This window comes from Mustela erminea, chromosome 5 (genome assembly GCF_009829155.1).
Source record: "Mustela erminea isolate mMusErm1 chromosome 5, mMusErm1.Pri, whole genome shotgun sequence".
NCBI classification, from domain to species: Eukaryota; Metazoa; Chordata; class Mammalia; order Carnivora; family Mustelidae; genus Mustela; species Mustela erminea.
In genome coordinates, this window is record NC_045618.1 from 94,542,628 (window position 1) to 94,568,042 (window position 25,415).

General features: G+C 35.5%; 1 protein-coding gene across 3 annotated transcripts in view; it reads left to right on the top strand.

The window, feature by feature from the left end:
- The window catches only part of TOGARAM1 (TOG array regulator of axonemal microtubules 1), an 80,348-nt gene that overhangs the window by 12,083 nt on the left and 42,850 nt on the right, over positions 1-25,415 (top strand). For all 3 annotated transcript variants that reach the window (XM_032344110.1, XM_032344109.1, XM_032344111.1), the window contains exons 2-8: positions 1,003-1,159; positions 5,561-5,695; positions 11,773-12,078; positions 13,639-13,901; positions 15,827-16,059; positions 18,900-19,000; positions 23,550-23,702. In XM_032344110.1, the coding sequence (XP_032200001.1) occupies positions 1,003-1,159; positions 5,561-5,695; positions 11,773-12,078; positions 13,639-13,901; positions 15,827-16,059; positions 18,900-19,000; positions 23,550-23,702 (1,348 nt within the window). The remainder of the gene's footprint in view (positions 1-1,002; positions 1,160-5,560; positions 5,696-11,772; positions 12,079-13,638; positions 13,902-15,826; positions 16,060-18,899; positions 19,001-23,549; positions 23,703-25,415) is intronic.

Here is a 25,415-nt window from a genome sequence, read left to right on the forward strand (position 1 = left end):
CAATTTTTTAAATATGCTATAGCCATATTGAATATGAAGTGATCCAGAACAATTGAGGTCGTCATTGGTGAAGAATTCTGAACCCTTGGGGGCGCTGGGTGGCTCAGTGGGTTAAACCTCTGCCTTTGGCTCAGGTCATGATTTCAGGGTCCTGGGATTGAGCTCCGCATCAGGCTCTCTGCTCATCAGGAAGCCTGCTTTTCCCTCTCTGCCTGCCTTTCTGCCTCCTTGTGATACCTCTCTCTCTCTCTCTGTCAAATAAATAAATAAAAATCTTAAAAAAAAAAAAAAAGAAAAGAAATAAAAGAATTCTGAATATTTGGATCTTGCTCTCACTTAGTTCTTTAACTATCCGTCCTATAGCACTTTTGTACCTTAAGGATCAAAAGGGACATGTGAAAAAAAAAAATTGGATACTATAAAGTACTAGACTTATGTAAAGTATCAGGCACTTGGTTTCATCTAAAAAATCTATCCTAAGAAAACCTCCTAAAGAAACTGTGACATAGGTTACCATTTTTATTTGGGCTACAGAATATGGGTAGTAAATTTGTCACAGTAAGACTAATAGAGTGGAGTGCTTACTGGTTCAATGACCTTCAGTTGGCATTTACTGCATAATACTCAAGGACGGCATAGTGTGACAGTCTACACTCCTAAATCAGAAATGTTCTTTGCTGTATTCAAGTTGTCTTTTAATTCTTTCTGTCATTTACATTCTTTCCTTCCCAGCTGCCAGATTTGTACTTTAGGAAGGTAAGGTGCAGAAAAGGTTTGGGGTAAAATAATAAGAAAGAGACAAAAATTTAGCATTTCTATCATGGAATGAAAAATACTGTTAGTGTACCATACGATATTTGGATGTTTATTTGTATCATTGTATATTTGATAAATTTAGTATTTTTTAATCTGAATTTCATAAGTGAGTCTAAATTATTCTGTCATATTTATTACCAAGAAGATGTAACACATATTTGATAATTTTTTATTCTGTTCTTATAGTTTTCAGCATATGATTTCATCCCATCTCCAAAATTAAAGCCCTCTCAAGGAATGCCAGTAAATGATGATTTATGTTTTAGCAGAAAAAGAGTGTCAAGAAACTTATTTCAGAATAGTCGAGATTATAACCCAGATTCTCTTCCTGTATGTGCTGCTGGTAAGTAAAAGGTCCAGGTAAAGGACATGTTGAAACTATCTTAAAGGTTTCTCTAAACTTAATAATTCCTTTAAGAGCTCAAAGAATTTATAATCTAGTAGAAATTCAGATTCAATAAATATTTGTTAAAGATATGATAGGAATGGGGCACCTGGGTGCCTTAGTCCATTGAGGGTCCAACTCTTAATTTTGGCTCAGGTCATGATTTCAGGGTCATGAGATCAAGCCCTATGCTAGCTCTGCACTGGGTGTGGAGCCTGCTTGGGATTCTCTCTCCCTCTCATCCCATACACTTGTTTGTGCCTGCTCACTCTCTCTCTCTTTCTTTCAAAAAAAAAAAAAAAAATCTAATAAGAATGGACACTTTGACATAATTGTCTCCTAAGGCTCTGGGAGGGTTTCTCACTGAAACCCTTTAAGTACTAATGTAAGGCAGTATTTACTTAATCAACAATCCATATTTATTGAGTGTCTCCTATGTGTCAGATATTTTACTAGGTACTGGGAATATGGCAGTCAACAAAAAAGGGAAAACTTTCTTCATAATAAACTTGCATTCTAATTGGAGCAAAGCAGACATTAAATAAATGCAAAGCATAGTAGGTTAGATGGTGATAAATGCTATGGAGAAAAATAAAGCAGAGAAGCGGAAATGGAGAAAGGGCTATTTTAAATAATGTGGTGAAAGAGAATATTTGAAGAAAACCACACAAGTATCAAGAGAGAAGAAAAAATAATACAGGAAGAGGGAATAGTACAGAATGCAGAACATGTTTGAGAAAGATCAAAGAGGCTAGTTAGTCTGGAATGAAATCAGTAAAGGTTAGAGAAGTAGAAAATAAAATTAAAGAGGTAATAAGGGTCCTTATTTATAAGGTCTAGTGGACTATTTAATGAACTCTGGCTTTTACTCTGAGTGAGGAACATTTTGAGAAAAGAGGTAACATATGTTGCCTTATATTTTCTAGGCATGTTTTGGATGTTACATTTAAAATAGAGCTAAGAAGGGCACTTGGGTGGCTCAGTCAGTCAAGTGTCCAACTCTTGATTTTGGCTCAGGTTATGAATCTCACTGTGGTGATATCCAGTCCCAGGTCTGGGTCCATGCTCAGAGAGAGTCTGCTTGAGATTCTCTCCCTCTTCCTCTGCCTTCCTGCCCCTGCCCCCAGCATCTTCCTCAATAAATAAATAAATCTTTTAAAAATAAATAAATAGACTTAAGGAGGGCAAGGGTGAAAACAGGGTAGAGTTGATGGAAGTTTAACCAGGCTAGCAGTGAATGTAGTGAAAGCAGTTAGATACTAACCATATGTCATAAGTAGAGTTGATACGATCTGCTGATGGCTTGGGTATGGAATGTGTGAAAGAGAGAAGTAAAGAGTGCTCTAAGGTTTTTTGGCCAGAGCAACAGAAAGATGTTTGTCTAAGTAAGTGTTATAGAAAGTAAATATTATGGTAGTTTAAAGGACATGGTCATTGTCATGGGCCATATCAGTTAGAAAAGGCACTGAAGGGAGGTAATTATAATGCATCTTTTGAGGATGTATATGATATAAGCAGTTAGAGGTGAGTTGTGAGGAGAGCAGAGGTTTACATTAGGAATGGGCTTGGGATATTCTAGGAGCTGTGGGAAGAAGGCATGATTCATTTTAGATGGTAGAGAATAAATTTGGATATGGGGAACCCTTCTGTACTAGGCTCAGAAATTTGAACTCATGCTTATAAGCTATATGGAACTAATGGGAGATTGTTTTCATTAAGGAAAAAAGAAGCTAGGGTGATAAGGTTGGTTATAAATCAAATAGCAATAATCAGGAAAATATGACCACTGGATGTAGAAGATGAAGATAGGGAATAGAAAAAGATTTCAAGATTTAGCACACAGGTAATTACAAAAAGGGTAATGTGTTGACAAAACAAAGCCAGTTGGGAAGGAAAAGTGGTTTATAACATAAATATTTAGTTTTTTATACTTGTTTATTTGATATCCAGATGATATCATTTATTGAAATGTGTTAGCTATGAGTCCAGGAACAAAATTTAGAGAATATTTTTACCACAGGAGAATTTATATACCTTTATGCACTAAAAGTCCATAATATTTTCATACAAAAATGACTGTTAGACAGATTATGTAGTTTTAATGTCTAAGAGAGTAAAAGAAATGCAAGAATATATCCAGTTATGGGGTGCCTGGGTGGCTCAGTGGGTTAAAGCCTCTTGACTTCAGCTCAGGTCATGATCTCAGGGTCCTGGAATGGAAGCCCTCGTCGGGCTCTCTGCTCAGTGGGGAGCCTGCTTCCTCCTCTTTCTCTGCCTGCCTCTCTGCCTACTTGTGATCTCTCTCTCTTTCTCTGTCAAATAACTAAATAAAATCTTAAAAAAAAAAAAAGAATATATCCAGTTATGCTCATACCATTAGTTAGGATTTTTATAAGGCTCATGCTTTCTCATGCTTTTCTGTACTGTTGAGGGCTCTCACCTAGTTGTATAGATTTAAAATAACTGGAAAGTAAGACATATAACCTGATGCTAGATTGGATGACATGAATTATAAGTACTGTAGGGATTTAAGAAAGGAAAAGGTGATAGAAGTGGTGAAGTGGTGATGAAATGGTTTGAGAAAACTCCAGGAAAATTTGGGCATGAGCTGGACCTTAAAAAAGGGAGAAGTTTGGGGAACCTGGGTGGCTCAGTGGGTTAAAGCCTCTGCCTTCGGCTCAGGTCATGATCCCAGGGTCCTGGGATCGAGCCTCGCATCGGGCTGTCTGCTCAGCGGACAGCCTGCTTTTTCCTCTCTCTCTCTGCCTGCCTCTCTGCTTACTTGTGATCTCTGTCTGTCAGATAAATAAAATTAAAAAAAAAAAAAAAAAGGGAAAGGTTTGTGATTGATTGGCAGTGAAGAAAGAGAGGGACTCTTATAGATAGGGCTAAAGTAGAACCAAAGCATGGAGGTGAAAATTACTTTAGAAGGTGTCCAGCACATAAAGGAGCTTAAAATCAAAGGGAGATAATTTTAAAAATCATAAAATTTTAGAACTTATATAAAGGACCCACAGTAAGCAATAACCTTAACCAGCCAAGGGAAAGAGATCTTGGAAATATGGCCACATAGGCTTGGAAACTATGTGAATGCTGTGTTACATGTTAGGAAACAAACTAGAAGAGTTCTGCAGTACGACATTTTTGTATAATATATACTACAAATGTCAGGAAGAAGGAAAATCAGCTCAGGAAACAACAGATGTTGGTGAGGATGAGAAGAAGGGAAATCCTCTTACATTGTTGGTGTGAATGCAAACTGGTACAGCGACTCTGGAAAACAGAGTGGTGATTCCTCAAAAAGTTAAAAATAAAAAATAAAATAAAATAAAAAGTTAAAAATAAAACTATCCTATGATCCAGTAATTGCAGTACTAGATGTTTACCCAAAGGTACAAAAATAATGACTTGAAGGGACACATGCACATTTTATAGCAGCATTTTCATGTTTATAGCAGCATTTTCAACAATTGCCAAATTATGGAAGGAGCCCAAGTGTCCATTGACTGATGCATGGATAAAGAAGATGTGGTATAGGTGTCTGAGGGGCTCAGTTGGTTAATCGGCTGCTTAAGGCTCGGGGTGCTGGTATCGAGCCCCTTTGTTGGGCTCCCTGCTGAGCAGGGAGTCTGCTTCTCCCTCTTCCTCTGCTGTTTCCCCTGCTTGTGCTCTCTTGCTCTGTCAGATAAGTAAAATCTTAAAAAAAAAAAAAAAAGAAAGAAAGAAAGAAAAGAAAAGAATGAAATCTTGCTATTTGCAATGATGTGGTTGGAGCTAGAGAGTACTATGCTAGGTGAAATAAGTCAGAGAAAGACAAATACCATATGATTTCACTCATGTGGAATTTGAGAAACAAAACAGGTGAACATAAGGGGAGAAAAAAGAGAAGCAAACCGTAAAACAGTTTTAACTATGGAGAACAAACTGAGGGTTGCTGGAGGATGTTGAGGGGATGGATGGATGTAGAGGGTACTTGTTGGGATGAGCACTGGGTATTATGAAACTAATACTACACTCTATGTTAACTAACTGGAATTTAAGTAAAAACTTGGGGGGAAAAGAAGGAAAGCAAAGTCTGGAGAAATGTTCCATGGTAAGGCAGCATGTAGAAAGAGTTTTTGTGTATATTTTTCAATATACCTTTCTTTGTACTTTTGCAGTCTCTTCTGTTCTTTAACCCATGATACCAATCAGATATGCCCATAGCAAAATCTGTCCCTTTCTTGCCTACTTAGTTCACTGTACAGTTACTCCTGTAATTATTCCTATGCAAATGAAATCAATATTTATGAAATTTAATGTATTCATGAAATAAAGTTAATATTTATTTTTATGTTTTTCTCTTCCTTCTCTTCAAAGGCAGTACTGGGACTCATCAGACAAATGTTTCTGGGAAGTGTGGACAACTTGGATATTCACAGATATGTGGGAAAACTGGCAGTGTGGATTCTGACTTACAGTACCTAGGAACAACTAACAGTCATCAAGATAAAGGTTTAATTTCCAACTTTATTTGGATACAAAGATTTATAAATATTATGTAGGATATCCAAGTGTAGCTTATATGTTATTTTGTGTAATTTTATTCATTGCAAAAAACTTACATATTTTTTTAAAAAACTTACATTTTTAGTAACAGTTTTAATAACGTTTTTTCATAACTTACCCTAAAATGTTAGATTGAATAATCTTAATGTAAATATAAGTGGTAGAAATTAGAGGGTTTAGAAACTCATGGTAGAAATGAGCATTTTAATACCACGTAATTAAAAACATTATTCATTAAAAAGTACTGTGTTAGCAGAAGACAGTTATGTTCTGTAGCAGTTTTAACTTTTCCTTTTTCCTTTTTGAAAGAGATTATGCAAGTTGAGGGGAAGAGGGAGAATCTTAAGTATTCTCCATGCCCAGTGTGGAGCCACACTGGGTTCAGTCTCACATTCCTGAGATCATGACCTGAGCTGAAATCAAGAGTTGGATGCTTAACTGACAGAGCCACTTGGGCGTCCCAGCAGTTTTACCTTTTAAGGCTGTTGAGAATTTATTAAGCCCCCTGTTAGGAACCATAACTTCTTGACTAGCTGTCATTAGATATCTTATATATCTCTAAGATAGAGAACAAAAGGAAGGACTTGAGGCTGACTGTCAGTTATATGAATTTTTGATTTGAAGGGGTTTCTTAAATGTCTGTGTTAAGTAATAGCTTTATCAATTATTATTTAGAGGTAGGATCATATGAAATATTTTTAGAGGTATTTTAATTTTTGTTAAATATCCTTTACTAAAGTTTTTTGAATGATAGGGACATACCTCTGTCTTTATTTGTCAATGAAAAGTAATGCTCATTTGAAATCAATAAGGAAGATTTGTTAATACAGTACTTAAATTTTAGCAACCCTTTCCTCTACCCACTACAAGGGCCATATGACTCCATAAAGTTTTTCTTTATGGTGTTATTCCCAATAAAACAGTTCATTTTTCTTAATGAAAGAGATATTTCCTAAATTTTGACTAGATTCCCTGGGGACTTGTGATTAGTAGAAGCAGTGAAGATTCTCTCTGTTGCTTAGTCTGTTCCTGTTTACGATGTCCCCCAAATGATTACATTACCTTTGATAACTACCTCCACTCTCAGTGTTTAATCAGATCTTTGAGGCTCTGGTTTTCTATAACCTCTCAGAATACCTGTAAGAGCAGTACTAAAGGGATATCAAGTTCTTCCAGAATCAGCATTTAACTTAATAGTAGGTGTACATTAAAAAGTCTGTTAAGACCACCACCATGTTGGGGCATGTTGGGTGGCTCAGTGGTTTAAGCCTCTGCCTTCAGCTCAGGTCATGATCACAGGGTCCTGGGATTGAGCCCCACATCGGGTTCTGTGCTCAGATCACCTGGCAGTCATCACAAGTGTACTTCTTAATCCCCATCACCTATTTAATCCACCCCCAAACCTGCCTCCCTTCTGTTTCTTGGTTTCCCTTTTTTTTCCCCCTTTGCTCATTTGTTTTGTTTCTTAAATTCCACATATGAGTGAAATCATATGGCAATTGTGTTTCTCTGATTGACTTATTTCGCTTAGCATAATACTTTCTAGCTCCATCCATGTCATTCCAAATGGCAAGATTTCATTCTTTATATGGTTGAGTAATATTCCTGTGTGTGTGTTGTGTGTGTGTCTACCACATCTTCTTTATCCATTCATCAATAGGTGGGACACTTGGGCTATTTCTGTACTTCAGCTATTATAGATAATGCTGCTATAAACATCACAGTGCATGTATCCCTTTGAATTAGTATTTTTGTATTCTTTGGGTAAATACCCAGTAGTGTAATTGCAGGGTCTTAGGGTAGCTCCAATTTTAACTTTTTGAGGAACCTCCATACTGTTTTCCAGAGTGGCCTCACCAGTTTGCATTCCCACCAACAGTACAAGAGGATTCCCCTTTCTCTACATCCTCACCAATACCTGTTGTTCCCTGTGTTGATTTTAGTTATTTAGTTATTTAGTTATTCTGACAGGTGTGAGGTATTAGTAGTTTTGATTTACATTTCCGTGATGATCGGTGATGCTGAGCATTTTTTCATGTGTCTTTTGGCCATCTGGATGTCTTCTGTATATTTTTAATTGGATTATGAAATGCTATTTTTAAGAGCCATACCTCAAACATGTCAAAAGAGAATGGGAGAAAGTAAAGCATGGAAAAGATATACCAGACAAATAGTCAAAGATAGCAACTATAAAAATACTGATATTAGGGAAAACATGCACACTAAAGGTAAAAATATTTTTAGGGCTAAAGATCATCATCATAATGAAAAAAGAACAAGAAGAGATAAGACTTTGCTAAAATCATTTGGAGGTGGGGAGGAGTGTGTGTGACAGAATTATAAGGAGAAAATTAACAAATCCACAAATGTCCACACGTCAATAGAAAATTTAAATAGAGGGGCACCTGGACGGCTCAGTCAGTTAAGTGTCTGCTTCCTTGGGCTCAGGTCATGATCCCAGGGTCCTAGGATCCAACCCCACATTGGGCTTCCTGCTCAGTGGAGAGTCTGCTTCTCCCTCTGCTCCTTCTCCTGCTTGTATTCTCCCTTTTCCCCTCAAATAAATAAATAAGTAAAATCTTAAAAGAAAACTTAAATAGAATAAAGAAGTTTTAGATTAGGTGATACAGAGTAATGAACAACACAATTAATAAACTTGTGAAAGTTGTCTCAGAAATGGAAAACCTCAATAGACCTGTAATCGTTGAAGAAATTTTTTTTTTAAATTTATCCCTACACACACAAAAATGACAAAAATATTCCAGGTTCAGATGGTGTTCCTAGTATTCTGTCAAACCTTCAAAAAGAGATAAATCCTATCTTAAACAAACTGAAAGAATTAAAAAAGAAAGAAGTTTTCCTGCTTTATTTTATGAGATGAGTATAGCCTTAATTCCATGACCCCATAAAGTTAATGAATAAAGGGAAAAAATGGTGGCCCAGTCTTACCTTCATGGAAGACAAAGTCCCAAAAATGTATTAGCAAATGGAATCTAGCCATGTGGTTTTAAAATGTGTATGTTATATATTATGTGCAAGTAATCTTCCAGAAACTGCTATATTTTTAACCTTATCACAGAAAGAAGGAGGCAAACCATATAAATGTGTCGATAGATGTGGTTATATCATGCTTAGCGAAATAAATCAAGCAGAGAAACACAACAATCATATGATCTCCCTGATATGAGGAAATGGTGATACAACATGGGGGCTTAAGTGGGTAGGAGAAGAATAAATGAAACAAGGTGGGATTGGGAGGGAGACAAACCATAAGTGATGGAACTAGAGCGTATCATGCTTAGCGAAATAAGTCAAGCAGAGAAAGACAACTATCATATGATCTTCCTTATATGAGGAAGTGGTAATACAACATGGGGGCTTAAGTGGGTAGGAGAAAAATAGATAGATGTGGTTAAAATTCAACATCTGTGCATGGTTACAAACTTCTAACAAACTATAAATAACTTTCTTAACCTGATTAATATCTGTTAATACCTATAGCAACTATATTTAGTGTTAAAGTATTAAAATTCACTTTAAAGTCAAGAATAAGACAAAATGCTCACTGTTACCATTGCTTTTGAAAATGTAATACTAATCCCTTTAGTATTGGGAAGCAGGCACTGTTCTGGAATCTAAAGATCAGAATCTAGTAGAGGAGAAAATAAAGAAACAAGAACAGAAGTGACTTCTGTGAGGAAAAATAAAGTACGATAGGAGACAGAATGTGATAAGGAAAGTTTCTGTGAGTGAAAATGTTTAAGCAGAACCCCAAATGAAGTGAGGGAGTGAGTTACATTGATACCTGGAAAAATCCAGGAAGAGAGCATTCCGGGAAGAGAGAATAATCAAAGTACAAAAGCTCCGAAGTAGGACCACATTTGGCTTATTGGAGAAATAGGAAGGTCAGTATATTGAGTGAGAGGGAGAGTAATCTTCAGAGGTAACTTGGAGCCTTGTGGGATATAGTGAGGATTTGGGATTTTATTCTGAATGGGATGGGAAGTGTTGAGAGGTTTTTGAGAGGAAACAAAAATAGCCTGATTTGACTGTTTTAAAAGGATCAGAGTTACTATATAGAGAAAAGGTTTAGTAACAATGGGGGCAGGGTGCAAATCAAACTAGTGAGGATATGGCTATTGTAAAGGGCAGAGATGATATGGCTTGTATTAGAAAGGAAGCAATGGAAGTGGTGAGAAGTAGTTGGATTCTGATGTACAAAGTAGCCATAAAGTTTGGAAACATAGATAATTTTATAATGTATGCTCATGTAATATGAATAAGCCATTTACTCTGTATTCACCTAAGTTTTCAGACTCAGTGATCACCCTGTGTTGCTAATGTTGATTTACTAATGGATTAGATATGAGGTTTGTGAGAAGAATCGAGGATGAGTCCAGTGTTGTTGGCCTGAGCAACTTGAGGAATAGAGCTGCCATTTACCAAGAAGAGTAGATTTTACTGGGAAATCAATAATTTGGTTTTGAACATGTTACATTTGGGTCATCTGTCTTTTTAAAGAGGATGTTGAGTGGCTTTTGATATGAAGTCTGGATACAAAGGAAAATCCGTGCTAAAAATTTGGGAGTCATTCTACTCCCTATCTAGGAAGAGCTTAGTTCAAAATTAGAAGTATAACGTTTGTAGAGGAAGAAACAAAAATTGTCATTACTCTCAGATAAAATGTGGTACAATGTGATAATTAAGAGCACTTGGAAGCCACAGTGCCTGGGTCTGTATCCTAGCTTTATGATTTCCTAATGTGTGATTTTTGGCAATTTAGTTATCCCTCCTACGTTTTTTCTTTTAGTCTATAAAATGAGTACGTACCCCCTCCGGGTTCTTGTGAGGATCAGATTACTTAATACACACAAAGTGTTTAGAACACCACTTGATCGGGGGAAAAAAAAAAAAAGAACACCACTTGACATGTAGTAAAGTGCTAAGTGTTAGCTCCCATCATTATCATTTTCGTAGTTGCCATCATTATCATTATGAAAATTACTAGATTACCTACAAAGATAATCTAAAAACATATACAGAAAACTGTTAAAATATTAAACGATTTAGCAAGGTTGCCAGAATATAAAGGTCAATAAAGTTCCTAGACACCAGCAACTTTTAGAAAATATAATTTTTAAGAAAAAAAAATTACAGTACCGGGACGCCTGGGTGGCTCAGTTGGTTAAGCAGCTGCCTTCAGCTCAGGTCATGATCCCAGCATCCTGGGATCGAGTCCCACATCGGGCTCCTTGCTCGGCAGGGAGCCTGCTTCTCCCTCTGCCTCTGCCTGCCATTCTGTCTGCCTGTGCTCTCTCTCTCTCTCTCTCTCTCTCTCTGACAAATAAATAAAATCTTTAAAAAAAAAATTACAGTACCAACAAAAAATATAAGTATATGGAAACCTAACAAAAGATTCACATACCTTTTGTAATGAAAGCTAAAATACATTTTTGAGAGACAAAGACCTAAATAAATTAAAGGAATTCAGCCTCCCTGTTTAACTGTTTTAAACAGAGAGGCTGATTATCGGAAAAATGGCAGTTATTTCTAGGTTGTTCTGTAAATTCAATGTCACTCCAATCAAAAACCCAACAAGGATCTTGTATAGGACCTGACAGCTGATCTTGAAATACATATAAAAGAATGGAAAGCCGCGAATGGCCAAGATAATTCTAAAGAAAATAAAAAATGGAAGGACATCCATCCTATTGGATAACATTATGATAAATAAAACATTTTAGTATTAGTGCAGGAATAGACAAAATAGACTAATTGAACCAATAAGAAGCATCTAAATGTGTGTGTATACATATATATATGTATATGTATATGAACTTTATAGATGAAAAGAAAGGACAGTTTAAAACTTGGCACTGGGAAAAGTGTGCTATCTATTTAGAAAAAAATTAGATCTTTACCTCACACTGTACAAAAAGATATAAACTTTAAGAAAAGCAAACCAGCTTTAAACTCTTAGATGTATATACATAAATAACATATTTTCTTTTGTTTTATTACAGTGTATGCTAGCCTGAATTTTGCCCCTAAGTCACAGCAGACCTTTGGTAGCCAGACAGAACGTACTTCTTCATATTCTGGTCTAAATGCAAGTCCAGGAGGTTTCATCCTTCCATCCTATCCTCTCTCATCACCTCGAACTAGTCCAAAGCACACATCTCTTACCGTATCTCCAAAGAAATCTCAGGATACTTCTGTTAACTTCTCCAATTCCTGGCCTCTTAAAAGCTTTGAAGGACTACCAAAGCCAAGTCCACAGAAAAAGCTTGTCAGCCAAAAATCGTCTGACCCTCCAGGTAGAAATGATGGTAAAAATTAATACTTTGTTCAAATTTATTTGTGTTTTTGAAATACTACTTTGGAGTTAGGGTTATTAGATCTTTAAGAACTGGCATTTTATTTCTCTGAATTAGGAAGCATCTAGGAAAATATTTAATAGTATGTTAAATAAATCAAACATTTATATAAAATAAAATTCAAATGAAATTGTCATTTCTTTAAATTTGTACTTCAAAATCTTTTTTTAGAACTAGGCAACTAATATGCTTTATAATGAACATAAACATGAACAGCCCAAGAGCCTAGTAACAAATTTTAGCATTAGAAATATAATTAATGCTTAGTATCCATTTATTCTACAGTTTTTGAATGCTTAGTAATATTAAATTTATTTAAAAGAGTTTCTATTATTTGTTAACTAAAATATTCTTTTCTTAACAATAGCCCTTTCCAGGATGCCTGGGTGGCTCAGTTGGTTAAGTAACTGCCTTCAGCTCAGGTCATGATCCCAGGGTCCTAGAACTGAGTCCCACATCAACCTTCTTGCTCAGCAGGGAGCCTGCTTCTCCCTCAGTCTGCTGCTCCCTCTGCTTGTGCTCTCTCTGTCTCTCTCCCTCTATCTGACAAATAAATAAACAAAATCTTTTAAAAAAACCAGCAACAACAGTAACCCTTTACAAAATAATGAAATTAGCATATGTATTTATTCAAGACAAATCCCATCTTAAATAAAAAGTCTGTTAAGGGCAGTGCCTATATCCCACATATTTTCTTTTCCACAGCCTCTGAGCTAAGATGTACCACTTTTAAACTAACCTGCAACACTGGTGTTATAGTTTATAACATGACTGTAAGGTCAGTTTGTTGCATGGTTAGTCAATTTTACCACTCTTCCTTTTTTTTTTTTTTTTTAAGATTTTATTTATTTATTTGACAGAGATCCAAGTAGGTAGAGAGGCAGGCAGAGAGAGAGAGAGAGGGAAGCAGGCTCCCCACTGAGCAGAGAGCCCAATGCGGGACTCGATCCCAGGACCCTGGGATCAGGACCTGAGCTGAAGGCAGAGGCTTAATCCACTGAGCCACCCAGGTGCCCCTAACCATTCTTTCTTAGAACTACACCTTCATTTCCTCCATTAATTTCTTTTTATGTTTGTCTTTCCTACAAAATCAAATGCTGTATTGAAAGCTGAGAATTCATTAAGTTTGTTCTCCCATGTGCCCAGCACTACTGCTTTGCATATAATAGTCACTCATAGGTTACTTACCTAATTAAATGAAGCCAGGCAGGTAGTCCTTCTGGCTTGCTTGTGGACTTTATCATACAAATATTGGTTATGATAATGTGTATAAAGATAAGAATTTAACCTGGTATATAATGTTTTTATTTAATATGAAAGAATTTCTAGTGACTCATTTTTATTATATTTGTTAGGGGACATTAATATGTTGATCTGATTTTAAATAATATTCTTCTAATAAAAGATAATGTGTTTTTAATTTTAAAACAGTGTATTCCAAACATTTATGATTATAACTCCCAGTTCTCTGAAATTAAAAAAATGTAAGTAAAAAATATTTTTTTCATGCAGGAGAAAATTCTCAAGAAAAACTTTCTCCAGTTCAACTTATACCTGCTTTGGTGAGATCACCATCTTCCCGACGAGGCCTAAATGGGACCAAACCTGTCCCTCCCATACCAAGGGGAATCAGTCTTTTGCCTGATAAAGCTGACTTGAACACAGTGGGACCCAAAAAGAAAGAGCCTGATGATATTTGGAAGAATGAAAAAGATAGTCTTAAAATTGATCTTTCAGAATTAGATATCAGAGATAAAGATTTGGATCAAGAAGAGGTTAGAGCCAAATACCATTTTTAATAATTTTTAAATGCTTATAATTTCCTATAATATAATATCTGTTATTTAAGGTAAAATCAAGTACCTTTTAATTCCATAACATGTTTTTTTTAATAAAAGTATTTTATGATCGTTATAGAAAATGTAGAAACTATAGTGAAGTATTGGAAGAAAATTCATCACATCAAATCCCACTACCCAGAATAATTTGCCATTAATACTCTAATGTGTTTCCTTTCAGCATTTCTTCTATGCATATATTACTTCTTTTTAATTTAAAAGTATGAGTTATATAGCAGTATACCCATATGCTAATCCCTCCCAAATGAACAATTTGCATGTTTCCTATTTTTAAATAAATAACATAACATAGTTCCCTCCCCAATCCAGTTCCTTTCCTTTCTTCACCAGAAGCAACCACTGTCACCATTAATTTGTGTTTTATGTATTTGTGTACTTTTAATATATTATATTTTTACATTTATGATATTATCATAATTTATTTGGGCTTATTCTTAGTCTTTTGCTGTTGCAGACAGTGCTGCTTTGGACATTCCTGAGCATGTCTGTTGTGCATATGTACAAGTTTATTTATCTTCATGAACTATGAATTCTCAGTCACTCCATTTATACTATAAAAATCCATTGCCATTGTGACAACCCTGTACTTACTAATTATGTCAGAGAAGGAATGTGGTTGTTGTATTACTTTGGATACGGAGCACTCTTTCCATAGATGCTTTCTTTTCATCATATTAGTCAGCCTGATGTCAGGTTTAAAAAGTTGTTTTACGTTAAATGTGTATAATGAAACAGTTATATTTTGTGGTCTTATTTTTGCCTGCTTTTAAGATGTAAGCATCCTACACTGATAGTTTGCTCAGTAAAATAAAATTAATGCATATTCATTTTAAGGATATTTCTTTAGCATTAAACATGTGTACCAAAATTGGTTCTTAAATAAATTAATTAGTCATTCCAACTTCTGACTGCTTGTAAAATCTTTCCTTCCCTCTGAACCCATAGTTATATTTCACTGGTACTAGGAAAAGAATTCATTTAAAGGGAGGAAAGTTCTGGAAGGATCATTTTCCTACATAACTCATAAATTTCATCTGATGCTACATCTTTTTGCATTATTTGTATGATACCTTAAAAATAGCCCTTTATCTTTTAATGAATAATTGAAAGGATAATTTCTTTTATATAATTATTGATAAATACAGAAGGATAGTACTATTTTTATAATGGCAAGCCTTCTAATTCTAAGGATTTACTAGGGAAGTGGCCATACTGTAGAATCAACCATTTTAATTATTATAATCAAAATGTAAGTGAAACAGTTTATGTATATTTCTGGGTTCCTTAATTCATTCAGGTTTCTATTCCCAACTTTAATATCTTTGTAAGGGCATCTTCTACTCTACATTTCTAGAAATACTTGGTTTCAGAAGTCACATATAGTCATCTGTTATTCTCTGACCCCTAATACTGACAATCTTGATACAAACTTCTAATTTTAGAAAACATTACTTTTCACAGAATTTCTAAATGGCCACATCTACACACCAGTGACCTAAGATTGGCTAGACCTTTCTGACCTCAACTCAGATATCTACCATCTGGTTGAATGATTCATTTACTAATTAAATTTTATTATATTAGTCATTATTCTCAATGTCAGAAATACCATGGTGAATAATAGCTTGAAATCCTTCCTTTTACACAGCTTACAGTTTTGTTTATAAATTGGTTGTTTATAAAATACATATTTTTTTTATGTACAAATACGTTAATACCATCTTGTTAGTACCAGATTGGACACTGGCTAGCTAGGTATAGTGAATGGAATTTAAAATCTAAGGATAAACTTTACTCATATAAATGTCTTGTAAGTTAATTGTTGTTGTTTTTTTCCTTAGATGCAGAGTTCTCTTAGGTCCCTTCGTAATAGTGCAGCTAAGAAAAGAGCAAAACTGAGTGGCAGTACTTCTGATCTTGAAAGCCCTGATTCTGCAATTAAGCTCGACTTGACCATGGACTCACCGTCTCGATCTTCCTCTCCAAACATCAGCTCTTATAGTGAAAGTGGAGTTTATAGCCAAGAATCATTGACTTCTTCTCTGTCTACAACTCCCCAGGGGAAGAGAATAATGTATTTTATTTTTTGATGTGTTAAATGAATGCTGATCTTTTAATTTGTAGCCTGATCCCTAATACCATATTTGAAAAAAACTTAACTATTTATTTTCTAGTGTTTTTTTTTTTTAAATTTTATTTATTATTTGACAGCAAGAGATACAGTGAGATAGGGAACAAAAGCAGGGGGAGTGGGAGAGGGAAAAGCAGGCTTCCTGCTGAACAGAGAGCCCGATAGAATGCAGGGCTCTGGGATCATGACCTGAGCCAAAGGCAGATGCTTAATAACTGAGCCACCTAGGAGCCCCTATTTTCTAGTTCTTAAAATGTTGAAGTACATTTAGAAGACAGTGGGAAAGTTTATAGATACTATCTAGCTAGGCTTTGGTTTGGGATGCATGGAGAAAGAGAACACATCAGCTGTAACTTAGAGCACCTGCAGTAATATATAAATTCTTATTTCCCAAGTCCTAGTTGTTCTGCCTGAGATTTATCCTAATATTCTTTGTTTTTTAGCTCTATTCTGGATCATTGAGTCTTTTGCAGTGGACCTTTAAGCTGTTATTACTGCTTTCATTGAAAACTCAGCACCAGTTTTGTCTAATTTGTAGATAAACTCCACCCAACTGTTACCTCCCCATTTCTTATATTTTGTTGTTTCATTGTCTTGTAATAGTGCAGGCCTCTGTGCCATAGCTTTTGCAGCCTTCCCAGGAATCTCCTTACAGCAGTTCTAGAGTTAGAGTCCTGGACACCCCAGAGCATTTTTTTCTGGTAAAACAATTCAACAAACTTTACCAGGTTACCTCAGTGACCTCTAAGTCTTAGATAGTGATCCCACCTTGATTTCTGAAAATTCCTGTGGCTCTCTTCTAGGATTTTGGGATATCTCTTCCCTCTTTATTTTAGACAAAAACCTAAGAGTAGAGTTGTTAGGTCATAGGATAGTTAACATTTAGCTTTTTATTTTTATTTATTTATTTATTTGACAGACAGAGATCACAAGTAGGCAGAGAGGCAGGCAGAGAGAGAGAGAGGAGGAAGCAGGCTCCCCACTGAGCAGAGAGCCCGATGTGGGGCTCGATCCCAGGAACCTGGGATCATGACCTGAGCCGAAGGTAGAGGCTTTAACCTACTGAGCCACCCAGGCGCCCCAGACTTTTTTTTTTTTTTTAAGATTTTATTTATTTGACAAAGATCACAAGTAGGCAGAGAAGCAGGCAGAGAGAGAGGAGGAAGCAAGCTCCCCACTGAGCAGAGAGCCGGATGCGGGGCTTGATCCCAGGACCCTGGGATCATGACCCGAGCTGAAGGCAGAGGCTTTAACCCCTTGAGCCACCCAGGTGACCCAGTTATCAGCATTTAAAGTAGATATTTATCTCTTTAGACCTGAAGTCCTTCCCTTATCTTCTATGGATGTAAAGTTTTATGTTAAATACTCCTGCAGTTGCAAGGTCCAGTAAATAATTTAGAACCTAGTTGGTAAGAAAAGTTCACTTTATAGTGTAACATTTAGAATTCACTATTCTCTATGTTGTCTCGTGGAATTCTCTTCAGATACTGAACTCTGTGAGGAGGAGTTCAGTATACCCTCATTACTGGACTCAGTTACCTTTAATGAATTTTGTATTTCCACATTAAGTTTAATGGCTTTTTTTTTCACTTAATTTCTTTCTTCTTTTTAGATTTGTTTATGTACCAAACCCAGTGCTCCATGCAATACGTGCCCTCCTTAATATGTCCCCTACCCCCATCCCTCCAAAAGCCTCAAAGTTTGTTTCTCAGAGTCCATAGTTTCTCATGCTTGATCTCCCCTTCTCATTTCCCCAATTCACTTTTCCTTTCCTTCTCCTAATGTCCTCTATGCTATTCCTTATGCTCCACAAGTACATGAAACCATATGATAATTGACTCTCTGCTTAAATTTAATAGCTTTAAAACAATTATTCTTAACCAGCTTGCATCTTGCCTTAAGAATCATGGCAAAGAGAGCCACTATTACCTCATGTAGGGCTTTCATCTTTAAGTGGGTTGGGGAGGAAAAACTCTTGAGAATCATTCTTCTAGAGACTTAAAGTATTTTCTTTCATTCAAGTCAGATACATGGTATAAATGTAAATTGACTAAAGAAACCTATCATCTATTCTAGAGAAATTACTCTTTAAAAATGTTTAACATTTAAAAAAAATTTTTTTTTAAAGTTTAACATTGACGTCTCTCTAGGCCAATTAACAAATATGCTTACCCAACTACTAAGAACTATGCTCCTTTGTAAAATCTCTTCTTTATAATATCCATCACTGGCTTTTTGATATTACAACACTTGTGTGATTTTGAACAGTTCCTTTACATTCAGATTTAACATTCTTCAGTCACTTTCTTTGTGAAACAAAGCCTGTGGGTCTCTATGATGTCAGAAAAGTATAACAGAATAATTCAGGAAGAAAATGGCATGTGCTAATATAACCCACCTGTTGCTTATCTCTAATTTGTAATGCATTTCAGTCTCTTTTTTTGTATTATTATCTATGAGGGCAAATAGTATATTAAATGATTAGGAGTCATTTGCTTTGGTGTTGGAATGAATTTCTTTGGATCAGTTTTGATTTTTCTTTTTTTTTTTGACCCAACAAAAGGTTATATAATATGAGTTAGAGAATCTTCCCTGCCTTTGGTAATCTTTCCATGAATAATTAAGAACTGCCTACATATCAAGGGGTTGGAAGTTCAAAAAGTGAACTAGGAATACCAATAAAAAATATTCTTAGCTATAGTTTTTATACTTGCTCCTGCCTTAATATTTAAGAATATTTTACTATCTTTAATGTGTATTGAAATTACTTTGTTTCATTGTAGGTCAGACATATTTCCAACATTTGGATCAAAGCCTTGTCTAACAAGACTTTCTTCTGCAAAGAATAGAAACTCTGAGATAGCTGACCAAAGCCCCGCTGCAGGTATTTTATAGCTATTTTATAAATACGTTTTATAGAAAGTATGATTTTTTAATCAATTATTTTTATTAACATATAATGTATTATTTGCCCCAGGGGTGCAGGTCTGTGAAGGCTTACACACTTCACAGCACTCACCATATCACATACCCTCTCCAATGTCCATAACCCAACCACGGTCTCCATCCCACCCCCACCCCAGCAACCCTCAGTTTGTCTTGTGAGATTAAGAGTCTCTTAATGGTTTGTCTCCCTCTCAATCCTATCTTGTTTCATTTTTTCCTTTCCTACCCCCCCAAACCCACCACTCTGCCTCTCAAGTTCCTCATATCAGGAAGAGCATATAATAATTGTGAAAGTATGATTTTTAAATGATATAAAAAATGCATTTCAGATGTAGAATTTTTATAGTTACCAGTTAAGACTAATAATCTTTTTAACTCCTCACAAGAGCTTTTTTGGCAAGAATAAGTACTGTAGTATTCTTGGAAGAAAAAATATTTACTGAAATAATTGATCCCCCTTTAAGCTCATAGGTGTGCTTTAGCCTGGCTCTTCCATCTGGACATTTTGGTTTAAGTGATATGAAATGTGACTTGGCCCGCAGAGTTTTGAAAGCCCTGAGGGTGATTCTAATAGGCAGCATAGTTTGGAAGCCACTAGGCATCACAAAAGACCTTTTTTTTTTTTAAACACAGTAACTAATAGTTAAGTTTGTTTGTATCTTGTTAAGAATTTCGTGAACTAACCTGGAAGTCTCTAATGTATAGCATCACTTTTCAGAAAATAGATTTAGTTATTAGTAATCTTTTGGAGAAATATTTGGATTCTCATCTATTTAGGATGGAAACTGCATGTGATTCTTCTTTATGATGGGTAACACTGTTTTGGATTATGAGTGAATTATAACACATTGACATTTATTTTCACATGATCTCAGTATAAAAGTCCTAACAACTTTGAGGCTACTCTACCTTATATATAATTTCCTCTCTAAAAAGCTATGTATGTATGTATTTGTCTACCAATATTTTAAAATTTCTTGCCCCTAAATATGTCTTAATTTCATCTCTTCTTTTTAGTCTCCATTATCACTTTTATTCATTCCTTTCTTTCTTAGCCTTGTAAGATTTTTCTCCGGCTTTAGTCTCATTGTCTATAATCAGTTCACCTCAGTGCAAGTCTGACTGTATTGTCCAGCCTAAATTTATTTAGGGCATTCTTCCATGATCTGTCTCTGTCTACCTTTCCAGCCTCATATTTCACTTCCTTCATTGTAATTTTGTATTCCAGTTAAATCAGACCACTTTCAATACCATTTCCTCTCTTTTTGTAGTTAGTTACATGTACAAATTCTTCTGGGTGAAATGTGGAATCCATACCACACCCAATTCAGCTCGGAAAACTGTTCAGTTGCTTTTTCTGTAAAACCTCCCCATTCAGACAAAAAATTGATTATTACCTCTTTCGTGATATCTTTACATTTTGCACTGACATCTTATAGTGGTATTGGCATTATTTTACTTCTTTGGACTCTCAGATTCTCAATCCCCAGAGATTATTTACCTCTGATTACCTACCTAGTGCCTTTATTATCATGAATGCCTAATTCAACCATGCATGCTTGGTATATTGGCTTCCACAAAGCTAGTATTCCACAAAGAGTTAGTTAATCTATTAGGCACAGGAAGACAAGTGTTTATGTGTTTTGGAGTCTGAAAGACCCCAGATGGAATCCCAGTTTGACCACATCCATGAGCTGGGCAAGTGATTTAACTGCTTTGAAATGCAGTTCCCTCATCTGGTAATGTAAACCTTGAGAAGGAGTAATGAACATTTGAGTATAAGCACCTAATGCATAGTAGACACCTGGCTTTTATTCCCTTAAAGGAGGAGACACAAAGAAACATAACACCTAAACATATTCCTAAATCCCTTTTTAAGGCTGATTATTATAGTAAATTCTTCATAACATTATGTAAGTTATTGGTAACCTGTGTCTTCTTTGCAAAAGTGAAGCCCTCTTCTGGAAGAATATGTTTGGAGTTAAAAAAGAATAGATTTAGAAAACCTAGATTTGAAATTCCCCCCGACCTCATAAGCCACTTAAGTTTTAGTAAAGTGAAAAAGTTCTTAGAGCAGTACATACTTCTATATACAATATTTGGTGTTTGCCAAATTTGTCTAATATTTGGTATTTCTCAAACTTAACCTGCCTTGGGATCACCAGGGATACTTGTAACAGAGATTCTTGGACCTCACCTCACAACTAGTGAATTGATCTTCAGAGTTAAAAGTCTTTATTTTTAATAAATAAGTATTTCTAAGATCAAGTTTTGGAAATTCTGCTGTTGAATTCACAGTGAGATATTCTTGGTTAAATTTAATATGCCCTCTAAATGTAACGTTGCTAACAGTTTAGGATTTTATAAACTTGGGTTTACATTTTTTTTTTTTTTTTTGGTGGGATAGATAGGGTTTTGTAAATGATTCCTACAAGTTTATCATTTAATTGATAAAGCATAAAAATGTTAATGCTTAAAGTAAAGACTATCTGAAGAGAAAAGCAAAAATAATTATGTAGATACTATAAATCCAACTTGTCTTTGTGTCCTCATTTCCAGTAAATATTTCCACGTGTAATCCATCACTCCCTATTATAGCACATAGGTAAATGTGCTATAGGTAATTTATATAGGAACATTTCCTGAATTATGTTATAGTAGACTTTTTTTTGTAGCATCAGATTAGTAATACCTGCTATTAATAAAAAACATTTGCACCTAAACAAGTATCTTTATGATGCTACCTTTATGGATTAACTATCAAAACTTCTAAGAAGAGTTCGGGACATCTGAGTGGCTCAGTTGGTTAAGCATCTGCCTTCGGCTCAGGCATGATCCCAGGGTGCTGGGATAGAGTCCTGCATCAGGCTTCTTGCTCAGCGGGGAGTCTGGTTCTCCCTCTCCTTCTGTCTACCACTCTCTTGTGCTTGTGCCAGTGCCATTGCTTGCTCTCTCTCTCTCTCTCAATCTGTCAAATAAATAAAATAAAATAAAATAAAATAAAATAAAAACTAAGAGGAATATAGACAGATATCACTTTACTCCCAGAAGTTCTCTATCATTTAACACCAAATATTTTTTGACTGTCTGTGAAGTGACTTTTATTGTCTTTTACCCGGCAGTCCTCTGTTGACTGGTTGCCACCAACCACCCCTTCTCCCTCATGATCCTGTTTTTTTATTTAAAAAAAAAAACATAATAATTTTAAGAACAAATTGTGTTTTGTTACTACTACCTAGTGGTATTTGTAGGGAACTATACATATGAAAATAGATGGTGACTTAAATATTATGTAGGATTTTCCATTTAGTAGATATTTTGTGATTTTAATAGCTTCAAAGTACTGGTATAGGGTGGTCAGTCGAAATGTTCAAATGTAGATTAAAATGTTTTGATATTTGTTAAAAGGAGACCCACATTAGGGTTTTTGTTTTTATTATTTTAAGATGTATTTATTTATTGGTATGGGGAATGGTGGAGAGGGAAAGAAAGAATCTCAAACACACTCCCCAGTGAATGAGGAGCCTGACCTGGGGCTTGATCTTAGGACCCTGAGATCGTTAGCTGAACCAAAGTCAAGAGTTGGATGGTTAGGGGCGCCCCGGTGGCTCAGTTGGTTAAGCCACTGCCTTTGGCTCAGGTCACAATCCTGGAGTCCTGGGATTGAGTCCCACATCAGGCTCCCAGCTCTGTGGGAAGTCTGCTTCTTCCTCTGACCTTCTCCCCTCTCATGCTTTCTCTCACTCTTTCTCAAATAAATAAATCTTAAAAAAAAAAAAAAATGTCGGATGCTTAACTGACTGAGCTACTGAGGTGCCCCGATTTGGCTATTTAGAGTATCCCTATTTACTTAATCCTCACAACCATCCTGGAGGGGTAATACTATTATCCCCTATTTTTAAAAATAAGATTAAGTGTCTTGCTCAGATTCTGTCAGCAGTTTAAGTGGCAGTGCTATGACTTAAAGCCAGGAAGCATAATTACAGATTCTGAGTTTAGTCACTGGAGTGTACTGCTTCACCAGCCACACCAGGGTAGACCTACTACACAAGAGTAGGAGAGAAGAGAGAAATGGAAAATATCTCTCAGGATACAGTTTAAAAATTCTAGATTTAAAAATTGTTTTTTTTTGCTATAAAGGTTTATATGTCATTTAAACATTAAATGCCTGTAATATTTTAAATATATATGTTCTTGGGTATCTCTTCCAAACATTAAATTTTGTATTTCATTGTAATTTTAAAGCCTGTTTTATAAAATGTTTTGGATATAGTTTATAATAAATGTTCTTAACTGCTAGTAAAAAAAAAAATTTAAAATAAGACAAAACTCTTTAAATTACTGTAATGTTATAATTTCTAATGTTACATTGCTGACCTTTTTAAAAGTCCTAGAAGGCAAGATAGATTTAGAGGGAAGATACGTACCTATGTATAATATTACCTGAATCATTCAAATAAATATTTTTATGTATTTTTATCTTATAGGGATTACAGCATCCAGTGTAAGCATAATTGGTCAACGTATGAACTATGGGTTTGGATGTGGTGATTTTGAAGATGATAGGTCCCATGACATTTCACCTAGTGTTTTCAAAATACAAAATAAGGAACCCCCAAGACATTATAAACATACAAAAGGTTAGTAAATGTCACAAATTAATTTTTAAAATTGAATGTCTCTAAATCCTAAATTAAGTGTCTTAGAATTCTCCCTAAGCATGCCAATAAACGGAGATTTCTCAGTTTTGAGATTTTTCTTACCCCTCTGCTGATGTGTTATTGCTTCAGTAATTTTGCCAAATAAGAGAACATACAGGTTTCATGTATTGTTTAATGTACTTGCCTGAGAAGCCAGAGTAGGGAAGCGACTACATATGAGGTTAAAACTCGGGAATCTCGGGCGCCTGGGTGGCTCAGTGGGTTAAGCCGCTGCCTTCGGCTCAGGTCATGATCTCAGGTTCCTGGGATCGAGTCCCGCATCGGGCTCTCTGCTCAGCAGGGAGCCTGCTTCCCTCTCTCTCTCTCTGCCTGCCTCTCCATCTACTTGTGATTTCTCTCTGTCAAATAAATAAATAAATAAAAACTTTAAAAAAAAAAAAAAAAAAAAAAAACTCGGGAATCTCTGGTGACGTCTCCCCCGCCAAGATTACACACACACACATTTTACAAGACATTTTAGCACAAAAATGGGGTAGAGAAATCATGTGAATAAATAAGTCCCAGATGCCTACTTAGGTTGTAATCATGGAATAAAACTGTGGAAACAGGAATATAGTTTTCCTATGGTAGAACCTGGGAAGGCTTCTTTGTTATCACTAACCATTATTAGTAATTTGCATTCTTTTTTTTTTTTCCTTTAAAAATTTAGTGGAGCAAGCAGCTCCTCTGTGACTGCTCTCTTCATTATTTCAGAGAACCTATTAAAGCTACATTTTTTAAAATTTCCTTTAGGATAAAGAGGAAGTCACTTTATTTTATTTATTTATTTATTTATTTTAAATTTTATTTATTTATTTGACAGAGATCACAAGTAGGCAGAGAGGCAGGCAGAGAGAGAGAGGAGGAAGCAGGCTCCCCGCTAAGCAGAGAGCCCGATGTGGGGCTCAATCCCAGGACCCTGGGATCATGACCTGAGCCGAAGGTAGAGGCTTTAACCCACTGAGCCACCCAGGTGCTCCGAGGAAGTTACTTTGAAGGGAATAAATATTTAAATAGAGTAATAAGAAGTCACTGTATTTAGGTAATTAATCTCCTAGTAACTCTAAGGAGCTGTCATTTTTTTATTTGTAGCAATCATGATTATAATAGGTCAACTTTTGTTATTTCTTTTTTTTTTTTTTTTTTTGCAGATGATATGACACTTTATTTTTTTTAACTTTTGTTATTTCTGATCATCTGAAGTCACATATGTGTGGGTGTGTGGGTATATCTGTGTGTCTGTGTAGGCAGTCAGGCATTTTAGGACATCGGGTTTGTTTTTTTGTGGAAATAAATTGAGTAAAGAAAAGTTGCTTGGAATGTTTTTTTTCTTTTATCTTTCTTTTTGGTAAATTTTTAAAGTATTTCATCCATGATGTGATTCAATATATGTTCTTTGTGAAAGATTTCTTCTCTCTCATTGTTTTTACAAAAGAAAATGACAGGGTTTTTTCCTATTTACTTATATATTTTATTTCTCATGTAAAGATAATCAATACAAAAGTATTTTTCTTCCTGGGACACCTGGGTGGCTCAGTTGGTTGGACGATTGCCTTCGGCTCAGGTCATGATCCCGGGGTCCTGGGATCAAGTCCCGCATCAGGCTCCCAGCTCCACAGGGAGTCTGCTTCTCTCTCTGATCTTCTCCTCACT